The following is a 24,546-nucleotide window of genomic DNA, read 5'->3' as shown; positions in this document are numbered from 1 at the left end:
CCAACAAATGTTTCCTGAATGAATATGAATAAATGGTGTGAATCTGGAATAAGGGCTGACCCCAATCACAGAGATGGACTACAGTGAAAAATTTTACCTTGGGGGGTCCATGGAGAGGTTTACATTCTTGTGGAGAGGTTGGAGGACCAGAATTTACAAATGCCCTACTCCCTCTGCTACCCCAATCTGTCAAAAACACAGAACCCAGAAGTCCTGTCTTGGGAAACTCTGCCCAAAGATCTAAAATTACCGGCAGAGTAGGTATGGGGAGATGGAGCTCATGGGTGGTACGTGGGAGGCAGGGAACTAGGCCTGCTGGGATTCTGCTAGCAACCGTGTTACCTCCTCTTGGAGACTGGGTGGAACCCTTTGTGGGAATGGGAAGTAAGGGGCAGGACTCAAATGCTGCCATCTTCCCAATGACCAATATGAGACTTTGTAAACACTATTTTGGGGCTTCTGAAAATGTCCTGGGTGAGGGAGAGGCCACTCACAGTCCTGGAGGTGGGTGGGGCAGAGGGGCTGGTCAGTGACACCATCTCCTGGATAGCCAGCCGGAGCTTGAGCCGGTGCAGGGCATTGCTGATGCCAATTTCCCGCTGGATCTCTGTGTCCGAGAGGGCTGACATGATGGCACCACTCTTGACGTTGGCCCGGCAGGCTGCCACATACCAAGCAGGCATCCCCACCCAGAGCTGCAGATATGGGGCACAGAGGGTAAATTCAGCCCCTTTCCCAAGATCTGGGCTCCACTGCAAAAGTTTGGCAATACTGAGAGGCAAGGGCCAGGCCTCATCCATGGTCTCAGAACAGCAAATGAAAAGCAGAGGAATTTAGAAATGTGGAGATGACCATCATCAAATGCCTCTTTTTCCCATTTTACAGATGAAAAATCTAAGGCCTGGGAAGGTGAAGGGATTTTACCAACATTGCATGGGTGATTAGCTCCTGGGGGCACCTATATGAAGAATGAAACCACCTGTGTTAAGTCTTAATGGCTCAGTGAAGATTAATTCCCCTTATCCAGACTTAGCTACTCGAGAGGCATCAGTATATAGCATCGATTCTGGCTAAGTGCTAGGTATGGCACTGTGCACTTGGCAAGGGAGAAACATGCTGGGAAAACTCTAGGAATACCACCCCTTTGCTCAAGGAGTCCTTGTCCCAATCCACACATCCTTCCCACCAGACCCCTGAGTAGACTTAGACTCCCTTTGCCCAGGTTTACCTCTAGCCAGGAGACCACAGTAGGGCCGTCCCACTGGGCAAAGGGCATTCCTTTTCTGCGGGCATCTTCAAGCAGCTGGTGTCTTGCAGGAAGAGGAACAACAGACTCACTAGTCCTTCCTTCTTTCTCAACCATGCTTACTCCCAGGGACCATGGGCTGTGCCAAGAGTTGGACTCCCACTACCCCTTCTCCCCACCATTGGACTGCCACCCCTGCTCTATTCCTGAAGCAGTGTGACACCAAGACATGAAGCAGCAACACCTCTCCATTCCCCGAGGTGAGGGCTCTCGCTTTGTTTGCACATGGCCTGAAACACAGACATTCTACTCTGCTCTGCCAGAGAGCCCCAGGTGCTGGGTCACTCTCCCACAGCACCCTTGTCTCTTTCTCACTCAGGTCATCCTAAGAACAACCTCCCAAACCCTGCTGTGCCCACTTAGACCAGGCCAACTCAGTCCAGAAAGGGCTTTGCTGGGCTCTGGCTGCCTGAGCTCAGTCCCATAGCAGTCCAGGGAAAAGACAGTGGGTGAGGGGTTGGACCCCACCCTGGCAGAGCCTGGCCAGTGGCTCTTACTTCTTCTTCAGCCGCCGGTCCTTTTCTGCCTGGGTCCCCAGCTTGGTAGGTACCATGGGCTCCTGCAGACCGAGCTCAGAGTCTGTTAGCAGAACTAGAAGGGAAGAGATGGCATATCAGCTAGGCCCTCTCTGCTTCTCCTCCCTTGGCCTGCGCCAGGACTGGGGAGCAGACCAGCAGGAGGCTCCTCAGCATGTGACAACCCGAGGGTCTGATGGGACAACCCATTATTCTTGGAGCCTCCACATGACATCCCTACAACCAGGCAGTCCCACAGCGGCATCGAGTGGTTCACCCCAAGCCCAGAGAGCCTTCCACTGGAAACCTCAGCCCTGGAGGTGTTTTTCAGCCAGATGGATGGAAGTTGTTCCACCCTAACGGCAGCAGAATCCTAGCCAGAACTTGTCCCTCCTCCAAACCAAGGGGAAAAGGAAACCCAGAGAGCCAGAGTGGGCTTTGAGGCTTAGACAGAATTGTCCTGACCTGGGTTGAGGGTGGGGAAAGAGGCACGTTCAGAGATATGTGTCTGGGCCTCTTTCTCAGGGCCACTCACTTGCACAAATCGCAAAAGGGAACATGCATAGCTCTGTCCTCTTCCGTTAAAGATCTCCTGAACTGATGTTAGAGTTCATGGCAGGGGCAGCATTTTACAATTCATTTAAGCCCTGGTCACTCCTCACAAGTGCACAGAGGACAGAGGGTGTTGGTAATCCAGAAGCCAATCTGGGATGCTGTCTTAGGTTTAGGTGCCAGTGTGGTGTGGGGAACATAGGAAATCATAAGGCTTCAACACGAGATGCCTCTTCTGCTGACCAGACCTTCTCAGCCCTGCCCCCTCCCATCTGTGGCTGGCTCCACAATATATTTTGCAAGGCCCTTATGAGCTGGCCCCAACCTAGGGTCTAAACTCACCTCTTCTGCTCCCCCCACCCACTTCCCTCCCCACTCTGAATAAACTCAACTGCTTACAAAACTCTCACACCCATGAATCTTTGCCTTTCTCAGACCCCCCCTACCCCATCCCCTTCCCCTCACACACACACACACACACACACACACACACACACCTCTTCTTGGCTTGGCTAATTCCCACTTAGCCTTCAAGCTTCTGCCCAGGTGTTGCCCAGCAGAGGAAGCTGCTCCTGTCGCTCCCACCACTCCATGGCTGACCTCTGAGTTCCAGAAGCACCCAGAGCATATTGCTATCTTAATATTGTTTTAGAATCATCTCTTTATTTTTTCCTTTTCATTAGAAACTGAGCTCCTTGAAGGAATGCACTATTGCTCTGATACCTAATACTAAGCCTTGTTTACAGTAGTTACTCAATACATGTCTATTGAACAAATAACTGAATAGATGAGGGAAAGAGAAGGAGGAAGGGAGGGAAAGGAAGAAAGGGAAGAAGGAATAGGGGAAGGGAGAGGAAGACAGCTAACATTTATTGTGTACCTACCACACACCAAGCACACACTGGAACTTTATATCATCATAGAGGTGTTAATAATGCTACCCTTGCCCAAGCACTTACTTGACTATAATGTCTACAAAGTCATGATTAGGCATTGTGATATTTTGAGTCCTGGAGGCAAGATGTACTAGGAATTAAGAACTGACTCTCTTAGAGAAAGAACTAAGAAATTTCTCCTGAAGGTCCTGAGCATAGTACCTCAGAAAACCTCCAGATTGGGAGAAACCTCAGAGGTCCAACCTCACACTGAATACAGGAACCCCTTCTACAGCATACTGAATAAACAGCCTGATACTGATGCCTGACACTTCTCGTGGCAGAAGCTACCACCTCATGAGGTAGCCCTTCCCGCTGTGAAATAGCTCTAACAGAAAACTTCTTCTCCGGAGCTGAATCTCTGTGTCTGTGGCTTCTGCCCACTGGTCCCTGGGAGGCAGGCAGAGAAGACTGGATCCAAGGATACCCTCCTGCTTCTGCCCTCTACTCGCACCCATTTACTAGGAGACAGAGACCATGGCCCGTGGCTCCGTCCTGGCTCAGCTGGATCAGCCTGCCTTTCTCCTTCTTCCCAAACAGGCGGCCGATGGATGATTTGATGCCCTTGCGCTTGGCGCCCTTGTGCAAGGAGTCCTGGCTGCTGTTGCTGCTGCTGGGGTTGCTGCCTGGATCCTCCAAAGCACTACAGGATGACAGCCAGGAGGGGGTGGAATGAGAAGAAACATACTTAAATTACAGCATGAGAGATGGAAGTTAGACTTCAGGAAGAACTTACAGTAAGTGTCAGAGTTGGGAGGGTTAAGGGGATATGATCAGAGCACGTGACCAAAGGAGACATGGGACTGTCCTTCCCTGATGGTGTTTCAAAGACAAGTGAGATGTTCAGACACCTGGGACAAGTGAGATGCAGCCTGTTCAGAGGCAGAGAGAGGGACGAGATAAACTTGGGAATGGAGAGGCTTGATATGGGGTCTGCTCCATTTACCTCTTGCCTTCTTCCTGGCTCAGGGCTGGGTGGCCAAGCTTCTCTAGCTGCAGCGTCCTGGGTGAGGAAGGAGGAGAAGTCTCACATTTTATGGTGGCTTTATCCTCTCTGTTCTCTTCCCGAGACACTGGTGACTGAACAGACAGTGAAGCCGTCAGGGGATAGAGGGAGAGATCTGGGGCCTGCCTACCCAGCCCAGACAGGCAGAGGAGCATGGAGAAAAGCAGAGGGGAGGCCCTACGGGCCTCTCAGAGTTCAGACTCAGACTCAAGGGCCCAGTGGGGAGAAGCCAAAAGGGAAAGGCCTGGGAGAATTAACCTATTAGTACCTGGGTCACCAGGCAGCACTCACCAGCAGCTTCCTCCTATGCTTTCTTAAGTCACTGGGCTGGAAAAGAGAGTGAAGGGTGAGCTTGGACTCACCCTTTGGATGCTTGAATGTCTACCCCAAGGGAAGCCCAGTGGTCTTAGGATGAGAAGATAGGATTCAGTGCCTCACACAGGCCTGAAGAGAATATCACAGCAAAACAAAACAAAACAAAACAAAACAAAACAAAACAACAACAAAAAACTGGCTTGAAAAAATAAATCAGGGCTACCTCTGGAAAAGAGAAAGAGGTATGGGCATTGGGTGAGTTTCTTAAGCATTATCCAAGGGAGAGGGTAAGGAAGATACTACATAGCCCTTTCCAGACCCAGAAGGACATGCTGGTGACCTGGTATGCCAGGGTCTGCACACATCATGAGAAGAAGATGCTGGGGCCCAAATGAGAGAGAGTGAGCCCTGCTGTGCCTTGTCAACTCCCCTTGGCCAAGCCCAGTGATGACAAGGTTGTTCATCAACTGCCCCAAGACTCTCACCAAGGTCATGACCCCCATTCGGTCCAGGTCCTGGGTAGCACTGCGGGAAGTAAGCTTAGGTGTGGAGCGGCCGCTGAATGGAGGGGACGCGCTGGCCAGGGACAGGGCAGTCAGAGAGGTGGGGATGGAACCACGTTTGCGCAGCTGGGTCAGGTTTAGGGCCTCCATGCTGCCACTAGTCACTCGTGTCTCAATCTCCTCAGCACGGAGCTCTGTGGACTCCTTCTCTTCCTGGATCATCCTGGGAGGCGGGCAAAACCGGATCTCATGATTAGCCCCAGAGAGGACCAGCAGGAGGCAGATGTGGGCACTGCCTGCAGTCACCACCCAGTGACCCCAGGTAGAAGGCAATGGCCAGGTGTGCCCCATTGTTTTCGGCATTGCAGGGACATACAAGGCCTTGTGGGCAGAGTTGGTTCTATCCCACTGCAGCTTAGACAATTTTCTCTCTTTCTTGTTAACTGGCCTAATGTAACAAAATTCCCTAATTTAACAAAAGCAGTTGCTGGGAAAGGAGGCAATTTAGTCAGTGGAATATTAACCTTCCTGGAAGTCAGAATTCTTGACCTACCACTATCTATAGGGCCTCAGTTTCCCAATATACCCAATGTCAGGAATGGTCTAGGTCAGTATTTCTCAAACACAGGACCTTTAATTGATACTGATCCCTGATGGAGCTTTCCCTGTTCCATGGAAAAGTTAGAATAATAGTGATAATGTTATGTGTATGAAGGGGGCACTCAGAGAGGAATGTGTGTATGCACACTCACACACACGTACACACTCTCACACACACACACACACACACAACTAATGTAAAGATGCCAACTATTCTTTAGGAGCAGGACCTATCTTTATTCTCAGAGCATGTCTTTCCAACTTTAGGGATGTTAAAATATCGTTTCTTTTGTAGAATGGTTGTGATAGGAAATGGTAATTCTCTTTAATGTTTCATTTTGCAGAATGAAAGTTGGCAGTCCTATGTTAGTACCCTTCTCTTTCTGTGTGTGTGTGTGTGTGTGTGTGTGTGTGTGTGTCTAGTGTTTTCTTCTTAGCTCGTCTGTGAAATCCAAAAGTGTGGGAACCATTGAACCAGATGACCCCTACAGCCCTGTAAAGCTCTGATGTTCTCTGGTTTGGATTTTCCCTTGCTGTTTGTCACGAACATTAATAAACTCTCTACAAAGGCAGGGTAAAGTGCAGGTCTTCATAACATTCCCTGCAAATGGTTTCTGTTTGATGCCTCATTAGGAACCGGAGGCATGACACAGTGCACTGAGTTTAGACCCGAGTTTGAATCCTGGCTCTGCCACTTACTGCATCGCTTTGGACAAATCACTTAATCTCTCTGGTTTGTTTCCTTGTCCATAAAATGGAGATAATGTTGTCTCCTCCAGTGACTGTGATTAGACTGACAAAAGCTCTCACCCTGAGTTGGCCTCAGTATGTGGGAACTACACTCTTAGTGATTATGTTTAGCTTCAGGAGCTTCAGGAACACAGTCTCCATAGACCTGGGAGAGAAAATGAAGCCTAAGAAGTCAATCTGAGGTCCTACCCCTCTCTGTCCAGCACTGGGCCAGAACCTTGCCTGATGCTCCACACAGGGTCCCTAAACTGTGGCACTCTAAGGTGCAGCTGTAAGAGACAAGCAAACACATGTAGAATCTCTCTTGCAGTGACCAAACACAAAGAGCCTCTGTCCTTCAAGGAACCTCCCAGGCCCTCCACCCCTGCCCTAACCTGATCTCCTCATTGATAGCATCCAGCTGCTCCTGCAGCATCATGGCCAGGGTCTGGGCGTCTGAGTGGCTGCTGGGGGAGACAACGTCCATGGAGCCCACCAGACCCCCTGGCTCATCCTCATCCACATCAGAGATCTCAGGGTCACTGTCAAAGGCAGGGGTGGCTGTGGGGACCAGCACCCCAGGCAGTGGAGATGGCTCCCAGTCCTTAGCAGAGAAGGAGAGCAGAGGAGTAGTAATAAGACACACCAGATGACTAAGGGGCAGGACCCTCCCCACCTATACCAGCAGCACTGGCATCTCCTAGGAGCTTGTTAGATATGCTAAATCTCTGGCCCCATCCCAGACCTACTAATTCAGAATCTGCATTTTAACAAAATCCCTGGGTAACTTACTTGTATGTTAAAGTCTAAGAAATACTACTCAAACTCAAGGAGCCAGATAGCAGAATGGTTAGGAACAGATTCCAGATACTGCCTTGCTTTGAATCTTGGCTCCACCAAATACAAGCTATGAGAGAGTTGTTTCACCTCTCTGTGCCTCAGTTTCTTCATCTGTAAAGTGGGAATAGTAATAGTACCTACTTCATAGGTAGCTGAGGATTAAATTAGGAAATGCATGTAAGGCACTTAGCACAGGGTCTGGCACCAAGTAAGCATTATGTAAAGGCTATTTGTTTCTACTCACACAAAAGGTGACTTGATATAGGGAACGAGAAAAAGCCAAGCAGGCCTGACTGTCTTGTGTCTCAGAGTTTCAGCACATTACAGGACCCTCTGATCAACCCTCAGAGGAGGTAGCGTCTCAGAAATCATTCTACAAACCCCTTCGGTAGACAAAGGCCCAGAAGCAGAAAGAGCACAGAACTGGGCTGGGAGTGTGAGAAGAGCAGCAGAAGAAAAGGAAAGAGGCCATCTCTAACCCCGTCCTGTATGACCCAAACCCCCCAGATCCCCTTAGGGCTCTTTTCCCACTCCTGCAGCCTTTAGACTGAGGTCCTGGGCAGCTGCTGTGTTCTTATAAACAGAGGAAAGGGAGAGAGGGGAGAGAGAAAAAGAGATGACTTCAGACTTCAACTCCCCCCTCACACTAGGGGTTTCCTAATGGCAGAGATGAATCTTCTGCCATCAGACTAGGAGTTCCCTCCCTCTCCACCTATATCTTCTAGTGCCCTAGAGCATGTAGAGGATCTGGGCTTGAGACAGAGCATGGTTAACAATTATGGGGCTAGGAAGGAATCAGACTTCCCCAAAAGATTGAAGTCAGTCCTTTTCTGCCCCTAATCTTTCCTGTTCCCTCTAAATCTCCCCAGGCAGACTCCACATGAACTACATGCTTCTCAGAAAACTTCAGGTGCCGTCCCAAGGCCAGTTAACCTGTCATCCTCTCTCATCTACCCATAAACCACAGCTTTTGCTCCAGAAAGCTTGCCAATTCCATCTTGCCCCTGCATCCCCCACCCCAACCACTAGAAATACGTGCCTGCACACCCAGGTACACATGCACAGGCCTCAGTGGGGCCTCAGGGACTAGCTGACCACCCACCAGCCTCTACCTCTTGCCCACCAGGAGGTCGAGGCGAGACACAGCTGTTGCAGTGATGGCCCCAACCCCAAGGCTGCAGCTGTCGTTGACACGGGGGAGGGTAGGGGGAGGATTTGCATCACACACCAGCCGTCTGTGAAACTGGAGCAAGGCACGTGGCTGAACTGACCCCAAACTCCCCAGGGTAGACCCATCCACACTCACCCCTCCACCCCCTCACCTTGGCAGACTCTTCCCGCAGTGCTGAGTAGCAACGATGCAGACCTTGAGGTGCGTGGGAGGTTGTGCTCAGGGAGAACCGCACATCTGCTGCACTGCCTATGTGCGCCCTTGAGTGGCGGATGGGGGAGAAAAGACAAGCCCTGAGGACTGACAGCCCCAGCTTACACCCACTGGGCCCAAAGAGTTAAGGGATCTTTAGCTTGGAAAAGAGAAGTCTTAGCAGGACATGAGCTTTTGTTAATGACTTAAGGGCTGCCACGTAAGCAAGAGATTAGGTTTATTCTCTGGTGCTCCAGGGATCAGTATGATCCAGGGGAGAAAGTTCTAGGGAGGCAGCTTTAGACTTAACACAAGAGGCACCTTCAAATAGCAAGAGTTGGCTTATGATGCAACTGGTAGCTTTAAAAAAGCTGAACTCCTCTCAGAGAGGTATTCAGGTGGAGACTCTCTGGCCATCTGACAAGAATGTGTGGGAGGGATCATGGCACCAAGAGAAGTTGGAAGGGATGATCTCTAAAAGTCCTTTGAACTCTGAGTGTCTTTGTTTCTTGGTCTTCTCCCTAGCAACTACCTCTGGTCTTCCTCTGGACTAAGTCCCTGGCCAAAATTCAAGCCAGGCATACTCCCTGTCCCCAGGAAGCTTCAGGAGGCCCTGACACTGTATCAGAGACATGGGCTAGAGAAAGCATTTTGATTGCCCCAAGGGTCTATCCCAACCCTGAAATTTTAGGATCACAGTAATGATCCTCTGGAATATCTGGAGCCTCCCCTACTGACATTTCTTTCCTATGCCTTCCCAGTTTAGAACTTGAGGGAGCCCAGAGCAAAGGAACAGGGTGAGCCTACAACAGATTACACAAGGTATCTGGAGGGATGGGGGAGTTTCTGCTTATCACCCCCTTTTCCCTGCAACTCAGTCCCAATTCCATGATGGGGCCAGTGCTTCTATAGTCAAAGCCAAGAATTTCCAACCATTAAGGAAAGCAAGCAGTGCCAAATAGCGTGGTGTACTCTGGGCTATGCCTTTTTAATTGGCGTAGGGAGTTGGTCTCTTCTGAGCAACCTACAGGAAGGGAGAAGTATGAGGAATTCCAACTACCATTTTCTGTCTCTATTCCCTGCTTCTCTCCACACTCCTATACAATAATTCCTAACAAACTTGAAATTGATACCCAAATCTCTAACACCCCAGAAACCCACAGGCTTCTCTTCTTCAAGTTCAACATCTCTTTCCCTAATTTAAGCCCTACCCCTCTGCACATATACATGTACACTTTTCCTTTAACCTCTCTTCAAAGAAGCTGATCCCTATTTCCCTGATATAACAAGAGCATGACCATAGGGAACCTTATGTGTTCTGATCTAAGAGACTTTGGTTTGGACAGAAAATATCCAGGAGCCATGAACCTTGAGTGGCACCATCTACTTCAGTCTCCTCGATCGTCAGCCTGCCTCTCTGGGCAAAGAACTGAGGGCAGGCTTGAGGTCTGAGTTCACTGCCAAATGCTTCACAAAATATGAAGAAAAATCCAGAAGTTCCCTAAAACATGGGCCTAATTTAAGCATTAGGTTCAGAGCCCTAAATAAGGTGTCTCAAAGTAACTAGAGTGAACCCAGATATTCCCTGTGAGCAGGCCCTGTGGGACATGGGTGAGCATGTAACTCAGCAGACCCCTCTCAAGGGCGTGCCCTCTGTCAAGGAAGCAGGAATCATGCTCTGTGTCTCATGGCAGTGGGGAAGGATCATCCTGTGTTTTACTTGCCTCTCAGCATCCCTCAGAGGACAGGTGCTCCCTTCTAAACTGCCCAAGTGAGCTGGATGACTTTACAAAGTTCTCGAAGCCTCAGTGTCCCACCCTGAATATAAGGAGGACCCTGAGGTCCTGGGCGGTATTTTGGTGGGAGGAAGTCTCCTCCCCCAGGGTCCATCTAGGTCCGTCCAGGACTCCATCACAGCACGCTCAGCCTCCTGAGCTCCAGTACCTGGAGTGGATGCCATCCACAAATGGCCCTCCTCGACCCTTCAGCTGGTCCACCTCTTGGCGCAGCTTCTCAATCTCTTCAGACAGGCGGCCCTGTGCCAGGCAGAGCCATGGTTGGGGTAGGGGTGAGGGAGGGGAAGAGAGATGAGAGAAGGACAAAGAGAACAGCAGAGTTGGGGAGAAGCAGAAGAATGCACTGCAAAGTCCAAAGCCAGGGACCAAAGGCCAAGCCCACAGATGACACCAAAAGAGAAGAGGTCCAACTGGAAAATGAGTAGAAGGGTTGGCAGGGGCAGGGCCCGAAGAGAGGTCTGTCTGGAAGGATTCTACCAGAACAGGCCTGCTGAGCCCTCACTAACAAGCAAATGCATGACAAATAAGGCTGGGCAGCAGAGGGGCCCTCAGTGAACTCCCAGACTTCACAGACATTGCTAGCATAGGGATAGTGGCTAATCCACCCCAAATCACCAGAAAGCAAGAGCTTCACCAGGTTTGAGGCCCCACCAAATCCTTTTGTCGAGTCCTTCACTGTGTTCTGCCTCTCTGCTACCCACTCTCTGCCCTATGCTTATGGCTAAGTTTCTTCTTTACAGGTGGGTGGTGGTGACGCATCTACTATGATAGGCTTTAGGGAGGATTAGTGAAATAATGTGTGTACATGGACTAACAAACTGGCTAGCACAGTGCTGGGTTTCAGGGCAGCTGCTTGAAACACAGTCCTGTTCTTTCCTCACAGCAAGCTCAGCCCTCCCAGGCTGGCAGGGCTGGCCAGCAGCTGGGTACCTTGTGATGGTGCTGCTCTTCAATCTGCCGCTGGGAGCTCTCCAGCTCTTGGATCAGTGTGTTCTGGGGGAGAACAGCTGTGAGCCAAGAAGCCCCCTTCCCCTCCACCCCGGCTCCTCTACTCCGGCTCAGGCCTTCCCCTTCCAGCAAGATCTGCCTTCCGGTCTGCTCTCCCAGCCCTACCTCTCCTTGCCAGACCGCCCCACCCCCAGACCAGGCTGCTCCTCTTCAGCCTAACTCCACTCCACACCCCTCCGCAGTCCCCGCCTCGCCCAGCCCCCCACCCCCGCCCCGCTCCTGACTAAGCTCTCACATCCCAACCATTCCTGCTCGCCCGGCTCCACCCACACCTTTACCCACTCCGCCTCTTTCCGCCAGCGCCGTCCTTCTGGGCAGCCCTGCCCATCCAGACCCACCACCCACAGCACCTTCTCCTCCAGGGCCGCTATGCGCTCCTTGAGGTGGAGCTGCAGGCGCTCATTCGACTCGCTAAGCAGTCGGTCCACAGTGTCTGACAGTCGCTTGTTGTGGTCCTCGTTCATCTTCTCCCGCTGCCGCACCTGCATAACCAGACCACCTTGCACCAAGCCACCCCAGGGCCATCTCACTGCAATCCCAGGGAGCCACTCATTCCTGCTGTGGTTCCAGCCCACTCATCTGTCCCCTTCTTATCCTCTGGGGGCCCCTGTCTGCAGCTTTCCTGACCACCTCCTCCCACCCCTCTGTGGCTCTGTCTCTGTCCCTAGCCAGGTCCTTCCCTAGCTCTCACTCTTCCTCCTTTCCCTATCCACAGACCATCCTGGGATGCCGCCCTGGGGTTGAGAGGAGGCTCGAGAGTCTGGCCCAGTAAGCTCACCCTTGCCAGCTCTTGGTTCTTTTCCTGCAGCTGTCCCTCCAGCTGCCGCAGGTGCTCCTCAATGTTGCCATGCCGCTCTTCAGCCTGGAGGGAGGAATGGGTCAGTGCAGCCTGAAGATCATCTGCCTTCCTGCTCAGACCTTGTATCCCATGCACCCAGGTGCCAGAGCCGCCCTTGGGAATCAGGGCCTCAGGGACCAATGAAGCCAAGCTCTCCACTTACCATCTTGGAGCATAATTGCCACCACCATTGCCTTTCTTTCCAAGTACCCCAACCCTGCCGCTTTCCCCCCACCCACACCCTCTCCTTCCTGCTCAGGGCTAGCCTTGAAACATCCCGGAGCTGGCAGCTCAAGAGGCTAAATTCTCCCTACGCTTCCAGAAAAAAACTCCACTCGAAAGTATGAGCGACCATAAATCTCTATGCCTCCAGATAGATGGAATTGCCCTTAAGAGCATGGACTCAAACCAGACTGGTTCAAATCCTGGCTCCCTCCCTTCCCAGCTGTGTGACCTTGGGCAAGTTACTGAACCACTATTGAGCCTTTACCTCCTCAGTTGTAGTAACAGCACCTATGCCCATTGCAAGGACTAAAGGTGATAATCCATGGCAAACACTTAGGACACAGTAAGCACTCAACAAATGTTAGCCATGGTGATTACCTTTGTTATTAAACCAGCCTGAGTAGAGTGGTCTCCCCTTCCATTCATGCATCTTCAGAGATGGAGACCCCACTGCCTCTTCTGACAAGGTATTCCAGACAATCACACATCTTACAGTCAGGAAATCCCTCCTTAAAGCCCTTCTACTATGACTCCCTTGAACATATTAATCACTTCAGTCCATCCTTTCTTGTCAGTTTTGAGAGTTACTAAACCTGACTGTTCAGCATCCCACACATAATGTCTTCTGCTGCACTTTAAACTCTGCCCTTCATTCCTAGGGGCCTGAAAAGCCTTAGAGATGACCAAATTCAACCCCATCATTATAGAGATGATGACATCATCGCAGAGATAATGACACAGACACCCAATTAGGGAGGGAGTGACTTTTCCCAGGTCACAGAGCAAGTCAGTGGCAGAAGCAAACGTGGTCCTGAGTCTACTGAGGTACAGCCAGGCTGCAGGTTCCATCCCCAGAGCCCCCAAGCTGCCACACTGGCACAATGGCCAGCCTCTATCCTCCAGAAGCTCTGGGGTCTGATGCTTACTAAATATTGGTTTTCTTCTCTCCATTGCTTGAGTGGGTAGCTATGGTGATCCCACATGAGGCACCCCTGAAAGCCTCCGACCCACTGTAAACACTCCTAAATTCTCTTGATTAAGCCACCACATGTAGATGTCCATGCATTTACATAGCTCTTCCAGACCTAGGATGTTTTCAGCCTGCATACCTCCATGAAGTTAACTATCCATTGGGTAAAATTATATTCCCTTTTATTTGTCCAAAAGCTGAATCCTTCAAACAGCTAGGGATGGTCCCTAGATCTAGAATGCTTCAATTTGACAAAAAAAAAAAAAAAAAAAAGATAGGCTCAGCCTAAACTCCCACCCCATTCAGAGATGTATAAACTTTGATCATAATTCCTCTCAGATTTTACCTTTCCAGAAATGAAAGTCCTATTTTTTCCACTTCAGAGCCCCCCAAAAGGAAGTATTAACTACAATGGTATAAATGATAATAAAAATATTTTGCATCAGCACAGTTTCTTCTACTTACTAAAGTACTCTTACATCCCTTCTTATGGGACTGTCACATCCCTGTGGGGTGATGAGGGCAGGGATTACTCTTCCATCTGACAGACACAACAAAGTGTGTTTCCTGGAGTCATGCAATGAGAAGCAGTTTCCTGGCCCCCAGCCCAACGTGCCTCCCACTCTCTCCATTCACTGCCTGGCTACATAAGAGCTCAGGAAGCAGGGAACAGAGGAAGATTCCCAGGCCCTTGGCCCACTTGCCTTGGTGAGGGCTGCAATTCTCTGGGCCAGCTCAGCCTCCACCTCTGGCAGTGTCTCAGCCTTGCGCATCGTCTGCTGCAGTTTCTGCTCTGCTACCTCCAGCAGCTCCTGCAGATGTTGGGCTTTCTCCTCACACTAGCAAAGTGGGGGGTGGGGAGAAGAGTCAAGAGGGAGCACTGAAGCTTCCCCCACCCCCTGGCCCATCCTCAGTAGAGAGCAAGTGATAGGTCAGAAGTAGCAGGGGGCAATCTTGATTCTTGGCTACCCAGAGATACCTGACTTTCCCTTTCCCAAGGTGACCAGCACCTCAGGGTCTCCTGGGCCACCAAGGGGAGGTTCCAGCACGATCATTAGGACCTCCACGGTCAAGTACAGTGTCCCCCAACCCCAACTGCATGAGTTACCTGGCGGTGCAGGGACTCCTTATTGGCCAGCTCATTCTCCAGTTTGTCGTTGAGGTCATGAATCGATGTAGCCTCACGCTGAGCAGCCAGGTAGCGCTTCTCCAGTGTGGTTATTCGCTCCTCCATGTCCTCCTTCTGGGCTAGAGCCTGAGCGGTACAGGAGAGGATGAGATGAAGGTCATCATCTGTTTCCTGCCCTCATCCTGTCCGCACCTCCCCACCAAGTCTGGCTGGCTATATCTCCTCCACATTACCTTATCAGTTTCTGACCTTGATCCATCCCTCCCACCACTCCTCCCCACATTGGACCCTACCAAGTGTTCAGTCTTACACTCCTCAGCCCCTGCCTGGCTCTCCCTCTACACCCAGGACATCCAGCAGCTACCTTCCTGAGTGCCAAATACCTGCACCCAGAAAGATAGGGTCAGGCCCAGGCCCTTGCTCACTTCCCGGAGGTCCCGCTGATGTTTGCTGCTCAGCTCCTCCGACTTGATAAGGTCCCGGCGGGCCGTGCCCAGGTCCTCCTCAAGTTCGGCCACGGTTGCTGTCAGGGTGACCAGTCGCTCCCGGGCCTGGCTCAACTCAAAGTTCTGCTTCTCCAGGAGCTCCTGCAGCTCTTCTACCTGGCCCGCGTCATGCTCCAGAGACAGTGAACTATCAGTCAGTCATCAGAGCCTTGGGCATCCCATTCCCCTGCCCTGCCCTGGGGAGGTGGGAAGAGGGACAGCACAACCAGAGCAGATCACAGCTCTGCCCTCAATTTTAGAGCACACCTCCAGGTACACCCTTCTTCCTCTGGGCTCCAGAAGCTCATTCCAGACAATGACCGAACACTCTCACTCTCCTGTGTATCTCTTGAAATCATAATCATTTCTAGTTTTACCTGCTATTTCAGCCTCTTGTAACCTAGAAAGGGGCATGACTAGGGGAACAGAGGCTCAGAAAGAAAAGTGATCTCTTAGGTACATGGCACCTAACAATTCAAGTGGACAAACACATTATATGCTTAGCAGTGTATGTACTGGGCACTAAAACAAAAATCTGTAGATTTCTTTGCAAATGGGGTAGGGGAAAGCAGGAAAGAGAGATGGTAACATTGGAGAAAGCTCCAAATTTAATTCAAGCAGTTGCTCTACTGCACTAAGGCAGGGCAGGGCCCCCACCTCCTGTCTGGGGTAAGACATGTCCCCTCTATGCAGCTCCCCATGACCCACCTTCCACAGGCATTTCGGTCCCAGTTCCACAGTCCCCTCCTCTTCTGCCACTCCATCCTGAACCCCTGCCTCCTGCTGTAGGGCAGATACCTGTAGGGCACAGTCCCCAGGGCAGTGAGTCAAAGAGAAGAGAACCTCCTATAGATTCTAGACCCTTCCAAGTCTCCCACCTCCTAGAGAGAGATGTCTCCTGTTGGCTAACAGTCTCCAGTTAAGACAGAGGGGAGAAATCTGATGAGGAACAGAGTGGGGAAAAGGGGTAAACCAGCCTTGGCTTCCAGGAGCTGTAGTCTACAGATGAAGGGAGGGCAAGCAGCTTACCTGCTGGTGGGCACCCGCCAACTGCTCTTCCAAGGTGGTCACTCTCTCCAGGGCCACCCGGAGCCGCTCTCGCACCTGTCCAAGATAAAAGGGGAGATGAAGAAAGAAACAGGGACCCCACTGGACTCAAGCTGGAGAAGGCTGGGTTTGGTCTACCACCACTGAGCATAAGGCAAAGAGAAGGACCTGCCAAGAGGCAAATTTCTGAGAGGGAACCTAATAGGAGGACCTGGAAATTGGATTAATTGTAGGAGGGAGCCAGTTACGAAGCTAGACGGCAGTTTTCCCTAAACACAGGATTCAGAAATCTCAGAGAAGGGATGCACAGAGGCTCTGGGGAAGCCTGGCTGGATTGGGGGTGGAGGCAGGCTGTGGGCCAGCCTAGGTACCTTCTCATCCAGGGCCTTGTGGTGCTCAAACAGTGACTTGAGAGCCTTCAGCACCTCCACCTCACTGGAAACCCCTGAAGGTGACTGAGCCTGACGCTTCACCACAGTCATCCTCAGTGACCGCTCATGACGGGACACTAGGCACTCCAGATGTTCCAGAAGCAACTGGCAGAGAGAAGGGGAGGGCAAGAGGAAGGGCTGTGAGCCTATGCCCCAGGGGCTATAAGCAGGGTCCACATGAACACCCAGCAGACACGAGTACTGCCATGTGTACCATTGTTAGAATGGTGAAATACTTCCATGTGGGTGAACAGCTGCTGTCCCAACTGAATACCTGCCCTAGCCTCTCTCCCAAGACCCCAACCTTTCCCATGACCCTGAACTAGAAGTGAAAAGCCTAGCACTGATGGTTGAACAAACTGACTATCACCCCAGAATATAAGGCAGGAGGAGTTTAGGATAGGGCTGGGGATGTCCTGGCCCTGGACATGCCTGCTCCCTTGGTCATACCCACCACCCCCAAAGCACAAACACACGCCAGGTCACCCCACTTACCCTTGTGTTATTCCGCTCTGCTTTCAGCTCTGATATCTCTTCCTCCCTCTCTAGAAGCTGCTCCCGACACATACTCAGCTCCCGGGTTAAGGTGGCAAATTCCTGAAAACCCCCAAGGCCCCTCAGTGCTTGGGGATCCACCACCTAAGCAGTATCCTGCACGCCCAAGTCAGTGGTGGGATCCTCTCACTCGTCCCTTACTTCCACCAACTGTCCCCAGAAAAATCCCTATCCATCCATACTACTAAGCATGTGCTTCTCAAGAGGGGAAGCATTCCAAGTATGTAGTAGGGTGCAAGGGAATACAGTTAGATATAAGAGTGAGAAAGTCACCAAGTCAGCCCTGCGGCCCCTTCCCTCTCCAGCCACCAATATAACCTGATTATGTCCTCCCTCCCATTTTGTATTTCTGTTTCTCCAACAATCCAGTGACATTTCCCTTTAGAAGTGGATGGAGGGGAGTTTCACTTCCGGTTTGATATTAGTAACGTCCCTCCCCAACTCTAACCCGTCTGACACACTGCTGCCAGGGTAATCTCCCAAAGCACAATGTTGTTTACACCATTAAATACAAACTTCTTATCCTGGTTTCCAGCTTCTCTCTCACAGTTCCTTTCCATACACTCTAAGACCTGGTCAACCTGGGTAACCGCTGTTGACAGTCACTAGTAAACTTCTTAATTCCACACCTTTGCTCAGTGGGCTCCCCCCACCCCTGAAAGCCCAATCTTCTGTCAACACCTGATCTTTCAAAGCCCATCTCAAAGGACACACCTCCTTGGGACCTTTCCAGACTTCCCAGTGGAAGGCTTCCTCCCTCCTCTGAAAACTGTTAAGAACACCAGCACTGTGAGCACCTACCATGTACCAGCTCCTGTGCTGGTCACTGGAAACACGGTAACAGGAAAGACATAATCCCTGCCCTCATGAAGCTCCCAGTGAGGGGTTGAGATCAAATCTCAGCTCTGCCCGTTTGTGACCTTGGACAAGATACCTAACCCCTTTGAACCTCTAATCCGAAAGACAATCCTCCCTCAAGTGTTGCTCTGAGGATCAATTATCTGGCAGCTATTTTAGGTCTTCACACTGTTTTAACAATCCTTTGGGGGCCCCTCTTCTCTTCCTCCACATTTTCTTCCTATCATTTGGGCTCTTGTCTATCTCCTTTCTAGTGTACGAGCTCCCTGGGGGCAGGGACTGACTCCTTCATCCTGGGGCTTGTTCAGGGCTCCAAACACAGTGGGGTAGGATGGGCCCATCTCCCACCCCAGTTCCTCACCAGGGCTCCATATTCCTATCTACAAAGCATCACAAGACTCTGCCCCCTGAACCCTTCTGGACCCTGGGTAGGAAACTCAGCCACTCTGGTTCTTCTCCCCACATGTGGGGAGAGGGCCTGGAGCTGAGTCCTGAGCAGTGTGGCCCCTCAGGGCTGCCTCCCTAACCCTTGCAGCACCCCCACAGGCAGGGTGGCCATGAGCAGTTTACCAATCTCCTCAAGTTTCAGCTTCATCATTTGTAAATTAGAGATGATGGCGATAACAGCACTAACTTCATCGCTGTGGAATTTAGTGAAGGAAATTCCAGTCAAAGTGCTTAGCACACAGAAAACACAATAAATGGTGACTATTATTGCTAGTAGTCATGTTGATTGAGGAGAATAAGAGGGGTATCACAGCTCTGCCTATAATTTTCCATGTGATGCCTCTTGTTTTTTTCATCTGTGCAATGAGAGGTGGACTAGATAACCTCTAAGGCTTCTCCCATCTCCATTCTCTGTGGTTCGCCACCCACCACTTCCAAGAATAGGACACTGGTGAGGAGCAGCCAAGGTGGAGGTGTCTTCCCAGTACAGCCTGCCACCTTCTGGCCGCATGGGTTCACTGCAGTTGGCAACTAAGGCTGGGTTTTCTTCCTGCATCAAAGTCCATCCTTTTCTCCAGGTGGAGCCAATTTCAGCCTGAGGAGCTTGGGAGTAACAGGGAAAAGTATTATGAAGCAAGGTGAAGGAGAGTAAATGCTCTGTGAATTCCCTTTGTTGAGATGCTAACAGATGAAGAGAGCTGAGGACCCAGAAGTTGAGGGCTCTGAAAGGCTGGGTGAGGGGAGGGGATGAGGGAGATGCAGACTATCAGGCCTTACCTGGGGAAGGGCAGAGTTAAGGTGGCGCTGGAGCTGGTCTCGCTCATGCAGGGCATCCTGGAGCCAGCTCTGTGTCGCCGCCAAAGTCTCCTGACTCTCCCGAAGGGACTCTAGCAACTTCTCCCGCTCATCCAGCATGTTCACCATCAGCTGCTCAAAGTTGGCGTCAGCATCCGTTCCATGGGGAGGCCCCAGGGGGTCCCCCTCGTTGATTGTGGGCATCACTTCACACATGGTGGGGGTGGGCAGGGCTTTCTCAGTGTCAGGGCACAGGGAGGGGTTCACAGGGTTGGCACCTCCAGGGCGACCCGTGTAGGGGTCTCAGAGCAGGCAGTGCCAGGTGAGTGAACAGATGGGCAGGGGCTTCTCCCATGGCATCAGTTGCTCTCGGTCTGAAAGGGGACTGGTGCCCAGAGTGCCCCTGTGAAATGGAGCTAGAGGGCCTGGTTTAACCTCTCAGCGCTGGGGCTGGGTGCCCTATGTCCCCAGGCAAGCAGGCAGCAGCTGAGTGTGGCCATGACAGACAGGGAGAGCAGGGCTGGAAGAGGGCCCTTTCCTTAGACTGAGCACTGGAGCCTGGCAGAGTCCCAGCTGGGTCCAGTGACAACCATCGTTTCTGGAGGGCAGTGGTCTGTTGGAGAAGAGATTGTTGTGAGAAACAGCTGAGCAGAGAAGGGCATCCAGGAGGTGGGTGAGGGGAGAGGAGGCAGGAACCTGGACCAGAACGTGGGGGAAGAGGGTGAGGAGTTGGCGCGTGCCACTTCTCTGGGCTTACTCACTCAGATGGTGCCTTCCTTAGTTCTCCCAAGAAATGCACATGCCCACTGCTGTAGCCTCTGTCACCAGCTTCCCCCACCCACAGCTGTCAGAAGTGCAGCTGCAGTGGAGTGGTTCCCCCACCCATGTGGCTTGCTGGCCAAATATAGAAATAATTCAGTAAGCGGCAAGGGAGCAGCCGGAAGGCTGCCCAGAGTCCTCCTGAGACCTGGGGCTTTGAGAGTGGGAGGAGAGGAAATAGGGTCCCTGCCCCACCCCATAGGTTTCTCCCCCACATTCAGGCCAAGGCAAGCACAGAAGGGGTTAAAGGGCTCTTAGTGGGTATGAGTCCCATACAGGATGGACTACTGGGTTCATAGGAAACAGGGAGAGAGTAGCTCCTACCCTGACCACTGGCACAACATGGCTCCTTGAAAAGGCACAGGCTGGACACTGGGGCAGGCAGACAGCCCTGACCTGCTCCATGCCCATCATTCAGGGAGGAGGCTCTGGCTCAAGTCATCCCCTACTCCTGAAACCTGGCAGACAGCAGGCTTCCATTCTGAACTCATGGCCTACCACCTCTGGGTTGGAGCAGAGGCAGAATGATGTAAAGGATTGATGTTGGTAGGTGGGGGAGATTTTACTCTCCTAGGGCAGGGCTTCCATGTGGGGCCCCTGCTCATGTCTGGGAATCTTCTCCCTCCATGTAACTGCCCAATGCTGGCACTGTCAGAAGTCACCAGCTAGGGTGGTTAGCATGTGCACAGCCTGGCAGTAACGCCTTGAGCCTGGCACAGGGAATCCCAGTGGTCAGAGCAAAGGAAGGTGAACCGAGGAAGGCAGCATGCAGCTAGGGATTTCTGCCTGCCATCAGGTTCCAACCTCCCTGCTCACTGCTGGAAGGCTACCACCTTAATCAGTTTTCAGAGGGAGCTGTCTTCAGAGCTCCTGTTTTATGAGAGATGGGATGTGAGACACCCAGCACAGTGATGAACACTCAGAGAAGCCCTGTAAATGGTGCTTTCCTTCCTTCCCTACCCCATCCCCATTTGGGAGACACAGGGACAGCTTCCTGTTCACCCCTCAGGTAGCAGACTGGGCAATAGGCAGACTGGGAGGGTCAGGGAGAGGACAGGCGGCATCTGGACCCAGTGTGAGGTGAAAAGTCAGACACAGGGAACCTCTGGCCTGTGGCAAGGTTGAACCTAGCAGGGGAACCAAAAATGGGCCAAGTCTCTTCTACCTGAACCCCCTGTCATCCTCTTATCCCCTCCCCCAGAAATGGGGGATAGCCAAGGTGAGGCTGGGGAGGAACTTGGGCCTGGATAAGATAAAAGTTAGAGTGCCAGCTTGAGAACTCCCAAGCTCATACCCACAGCCATTCCCAGAGGGCCCAGTAGTTCAGGCAGCATGTGGGCGTGCCCACACATGCACACAGGGCGACACAGGAACTTGGAGACTTAGGACATACACATGTTCCCAGACACAGAAACTGGATACACACTCTGATCCAGGGATCCATTCCCCAAGCCGCACAGCCACCGTAAAGGGCAGGGTTCCAAGAGGTGAAAAGTAGCACCTTGGTCTGCACCCTACCTTACCCCAACATCACTGCCCCACAGAGCAGCTGGGAGCAGATAGGAGGGGCTGCTACCCCAGTCTTGCCAGAGGTGCCATCTCACTAATGCTAATAACAGCAAGTCCTCTGATTCTCCCACCCACTTCACCCTAAAGCTCCAATCTGTGAGGTTTAAAGGCCACATTGGCCCCATCATACCTCTCCAAGCTCATCAACAGCCAGACCCTCATCCCTTCCCACTCCCCTACCCCCATCCCAAGAAGAAATGAGAAGCAGAAGAGAAGGCCAGTCTGGGGAAGGGGGCCCCTGTGGCAGAGGCTGTCTTTTGGAGAAGAGTATAATGTGCTCAGGAGCTCAGGGACTCAATCCAACAGATCTCCAGGCAGCCTGCAGTGTAATATAGAGGAAGGAGCCCAGAGCGGGGACTCTGGAGACCTGAGCTGCAGTTCTGCCACAGACCAGCTGAGTGACCTTGGGCTTGTCATGACCTACTAAGGCCTCTACTGTAAGACAGAAGCCACAACCCTTATTTAGTCCACCTCAGAGGGATGAGATCATGGATAAAGAGTTTAGAAAAGCAGAAAGCACCCCACAATTGTAGGGGAGTATGAATTACCTTAGTAGTGGGCAAAGGTGGGCCTGTGGGTGGGTTTTTTATGGTTCCTTATAGGAAAGCAGTTGGGAAGTTCTCAGGAAGGAAACATAGGACCTCAGGCTGCCTACAGTGATGTGCTGGCTATTTGGTCTGACTTGGCCTCCTCAAATCCTCCTAGTCATTCTGGTAACTGAGAAACTGGCTTCAGTGCCATCAGCCCTTTCCCAGCCTCCTTCCAAACCAAGAGCCAGGTAGCGACTCCACTTCCCCTAGTAAACTGGCATCATGTAGAGCAGGTTGAAGATGAGGCCAGAGATATATGCCAGACAGATGTCCCTGAGATGACTGTCCAGGACTTCCTATCCCTGTCCCCACAAACTGCACAAGCATGGTGAGCTTGAAGACAGCCACGTCGGGACGCCTGGCTCTTTCTGGTTCCATGGCCATCTTTAAATAGCGCAATTATCATCTCAGCTTAACAGAAGCCTCCTCAACTCCTGCATAATTTCTAAGTAACACTCACAAGTCCTGATTCAGAGGCGAAAGCTACCAGCCCCCAAAGCAAACATATGTGAGGGGTTTTGCCAGTGAGGAGTGTGGGCAGGCTGTGACACAACAGAGAAGGGCTCCAGACTGAGCTTATGTGTGTGTGAGGAGGGAGGGGTCAGATGAAAACCAGGCCTCTGGGCTTATAAACACAGAAGAGGCAGACTCTGAGGCCTCTTTGGCTCCCCAAAAATCACCCCCATCTTTCCCTAACAAACAGGAGGGATGGGCACTTGGGTCTGATGCTCTAGCTGGCCACATGCACACACAGACAGGCTGGCTCCCCACTGCCCTGCCAGATGGCAGGCCCCACCATGGTGAGACAGCTCAGCAAAGGCAAAGCTACCAGCTCCCATAGAAGCCAAAGGGCCAGGGCAAAGCTTCCAGGAGCTGTGCTCAAGTCTAAGTGGGCCATGAGCCACACAAAGTGGGCACTTCAAGGTAAAGAGGTAAAAGAGGAAGGTCTGATACCCACCCAATTGGAGGTAGGGTGAAGACCTGAGAAAATGGGGAGGGAAGTGGTCATCTAGGAAAATAATAACAATTATAATAGCAACTATGATTTATTCAATATTTACCATGTCCCAGACACTGTGTTGTCAGTGGACATATATTAACTTACTTTAATCCTCACAGTTCCTTGCAAGGAAGACACAATTCTTCTTCTCATTTCACAGACGTGAGAATTGGGACTTAAGTCATGTAATCAAGTCTATACAGCTAGTAAGAGGAAGAGCTAGGATTCAATTCCAGTCTGACTCCAAAGAGGGGTAGGGGATGGAGGAAGAGGGAGTGGACATGACTCCTTCAGGCGTCGTGTTTCTTCCAAGAGGCCAAGGCACTTGGGCCCCGGCCCTTCTCGCCTTCATCCAGGGAGATGGCAGCCTAGAGATAGCTCACCTCGGCCCTCCTCCACTGATCCTCCTCTAGCTTGAGCGAAGGCCTCTGCATAGCAGGCATCATGGTCATGAGGCAGCCACTTCCCCATTGGAAGTGACCTGTCTCATCTACCACCTACCCAATTCTCTCCATCTACTGCCTAGCTGGCTCCATACTGAGTTGTAAGGAGACTGACTGAGTTCCCCATACCATACCACATTCTCACAGGAACTACAGAACACATTCTTCTGAGCCCTCAGCTCCCCTCACCCTGTGGGGTTTTCAGATACCATCCTCCCAGTGGAATGAAGTCTCGCTCCCCACCTCTCTTTCCCTCTAATCCAGAAGCTTCTCCTCCTCCCTTGTTCCTCTCCCTATCCAGCTCAACATCCCAAGAAGACTTGCCCTCACTCATCCTCTTCTCCAAAGCCCAGTCAAGCCCCTTCTCCCCTGCTACTCCCTAGCTCTGCTCACTGTCATGTTTCCAGAGCCCACCTATTGCTCATGAGCTTCTAGCACCTCACCGGGCCTGCCTCAGTCTTCCTTTCCATGTTAGTCTAAGAAACTCCTGATCACCCTTCTAAGCTCATCTTAAATACCACTTTCTCCATGGAGCCTTTTCTGATTCCCCCCCATACATAAGACTGGCTCTTCCACGGACCCAGCACAGCCTTTCCCTCTGTTTGTGCAACATAGACTCATCTGAAGACTCTAAGGTGAGAACCATAAACTAATTATCTTTGGATGCTCCAACACTTACCATGGTCCTAACATACATGGAGCTGAATGGATACATGTGACAGAGTCATTCTGGGAAGTGCATCTCTGACCAACTTTAAAGAAGGGGAACTCTAAAATAGAAAATACTGACTCAAGGCTTGGGAATAGGTTCATTTATCTTCCCCTCTGAAAAATTAAAGCTTCTTTACAGCAAGATGGAGGCCACTCCTGCCTTGAA

At 51.5% G+C, this 24,546-nt stretch overlaps 1 protein-coding gene across 5 annotated transcripts in view; it reads right to left on the bottom strand.

Moving 5' to 3' along the window:
* PPFIA4 (PTPRF interacting protein alpha 4) overlaps positions 1–24,546 on the bottom strand; it is a 47,843-nt gene that overhangs the window by 16,689 nt on the left and 6,608 nt on the right. For all 5 annotated transcript variants that reach the window (XM_059939283.1, XM_059939317.1, XM_059939294.1 and 2 more), the window contains 21 exons: positions 19,231–19,861; positions 17,089–17,190; positions 16,534–16,698; positions 16,145–16,219; positions 15,824–15,913; positions 15,056–15,247; positions 14,610–14,756; positions 14,206–14,340; positions 12,247–12,330; positions 11,819–11,950; positions 11,391–11,453; positions 10,609–10,700; positions 8,624–8,732; positions 6,857–7,065; positions 5,115–5,355; positions 4,606–4,641; positions 4,255–4,388; positions 3,785–3,951; positions 1,804–1,897; positions 1,229–1,310; positions 495–695 (listed from right to left, as the gene is read on the bottom strand). In XM_059939283.1, the coding sequence (XP_059795266.1) occupies positions 495–695; positions 1,229–1,310; positions 1,804–1,897; positions 3,785–3,951; positions 4,255–4,388; positions 4,606–4,641; positions 5,115–5,355; positions 6,857–7,065; positions 8,624–8,732; positions 10,609–10,700; positions 11,391–11,453; positions 11,819–11,950; positions 12,247–12,330; positions 14,206–14,340; positions 14,610–14,756; positions 15,056–15,247; positions 15,824–15,913; positions 16,145–16,219; positions 16,534–16,698; positions 17,089–17,190; positions 19,231–19,464 (2,784 nt within the window). In that variant the 5' untranslated portion in view covers positions 19,465–19,861. The remainder of the gene's footprint in view (positions 1–494; positions 696–1,228; positions 1,311–1,803; positions 1,898–3,784; positions 3,952–4,254; positions 4,389–4,605; positions 4,642–5,114; positions 5,356–6,856; positions 7,066–8,623; positions 8,733–10,608; positions 10,701–11,390; positions 11,454–11,818; positions 11,951–12,246; positions 12,331–14,205; positions 14,341–14,609; positions 14,757–15,055; positions 15,248–15,823; positions 15,914–16,144; positions 16,220–16,533; positions 16,699–17,088; positions 17,191–19,230; positions 19,862–24,546) is intronic.

Source organism: Balaenoptera ricei, chromosome 1 (assembly GCF_028023285.1).
Source record: "Balaenoptera ricei isolate mBalRic1 chromosome 1, mBalRic1.hap2, whole genome shotgun sequence".
Classification (NCBI taxonomy): Eukaryota; Metazoa; Chordata; class Mammalia; order Artiodactyla; family Balaenopteridae; genus Balaenoptera; species Balaenoptera ricei.
Note: the sequence above shows the minus strand (reverse complement) of the source record. Positions and strands in the feature narration are given on the sequence as shown.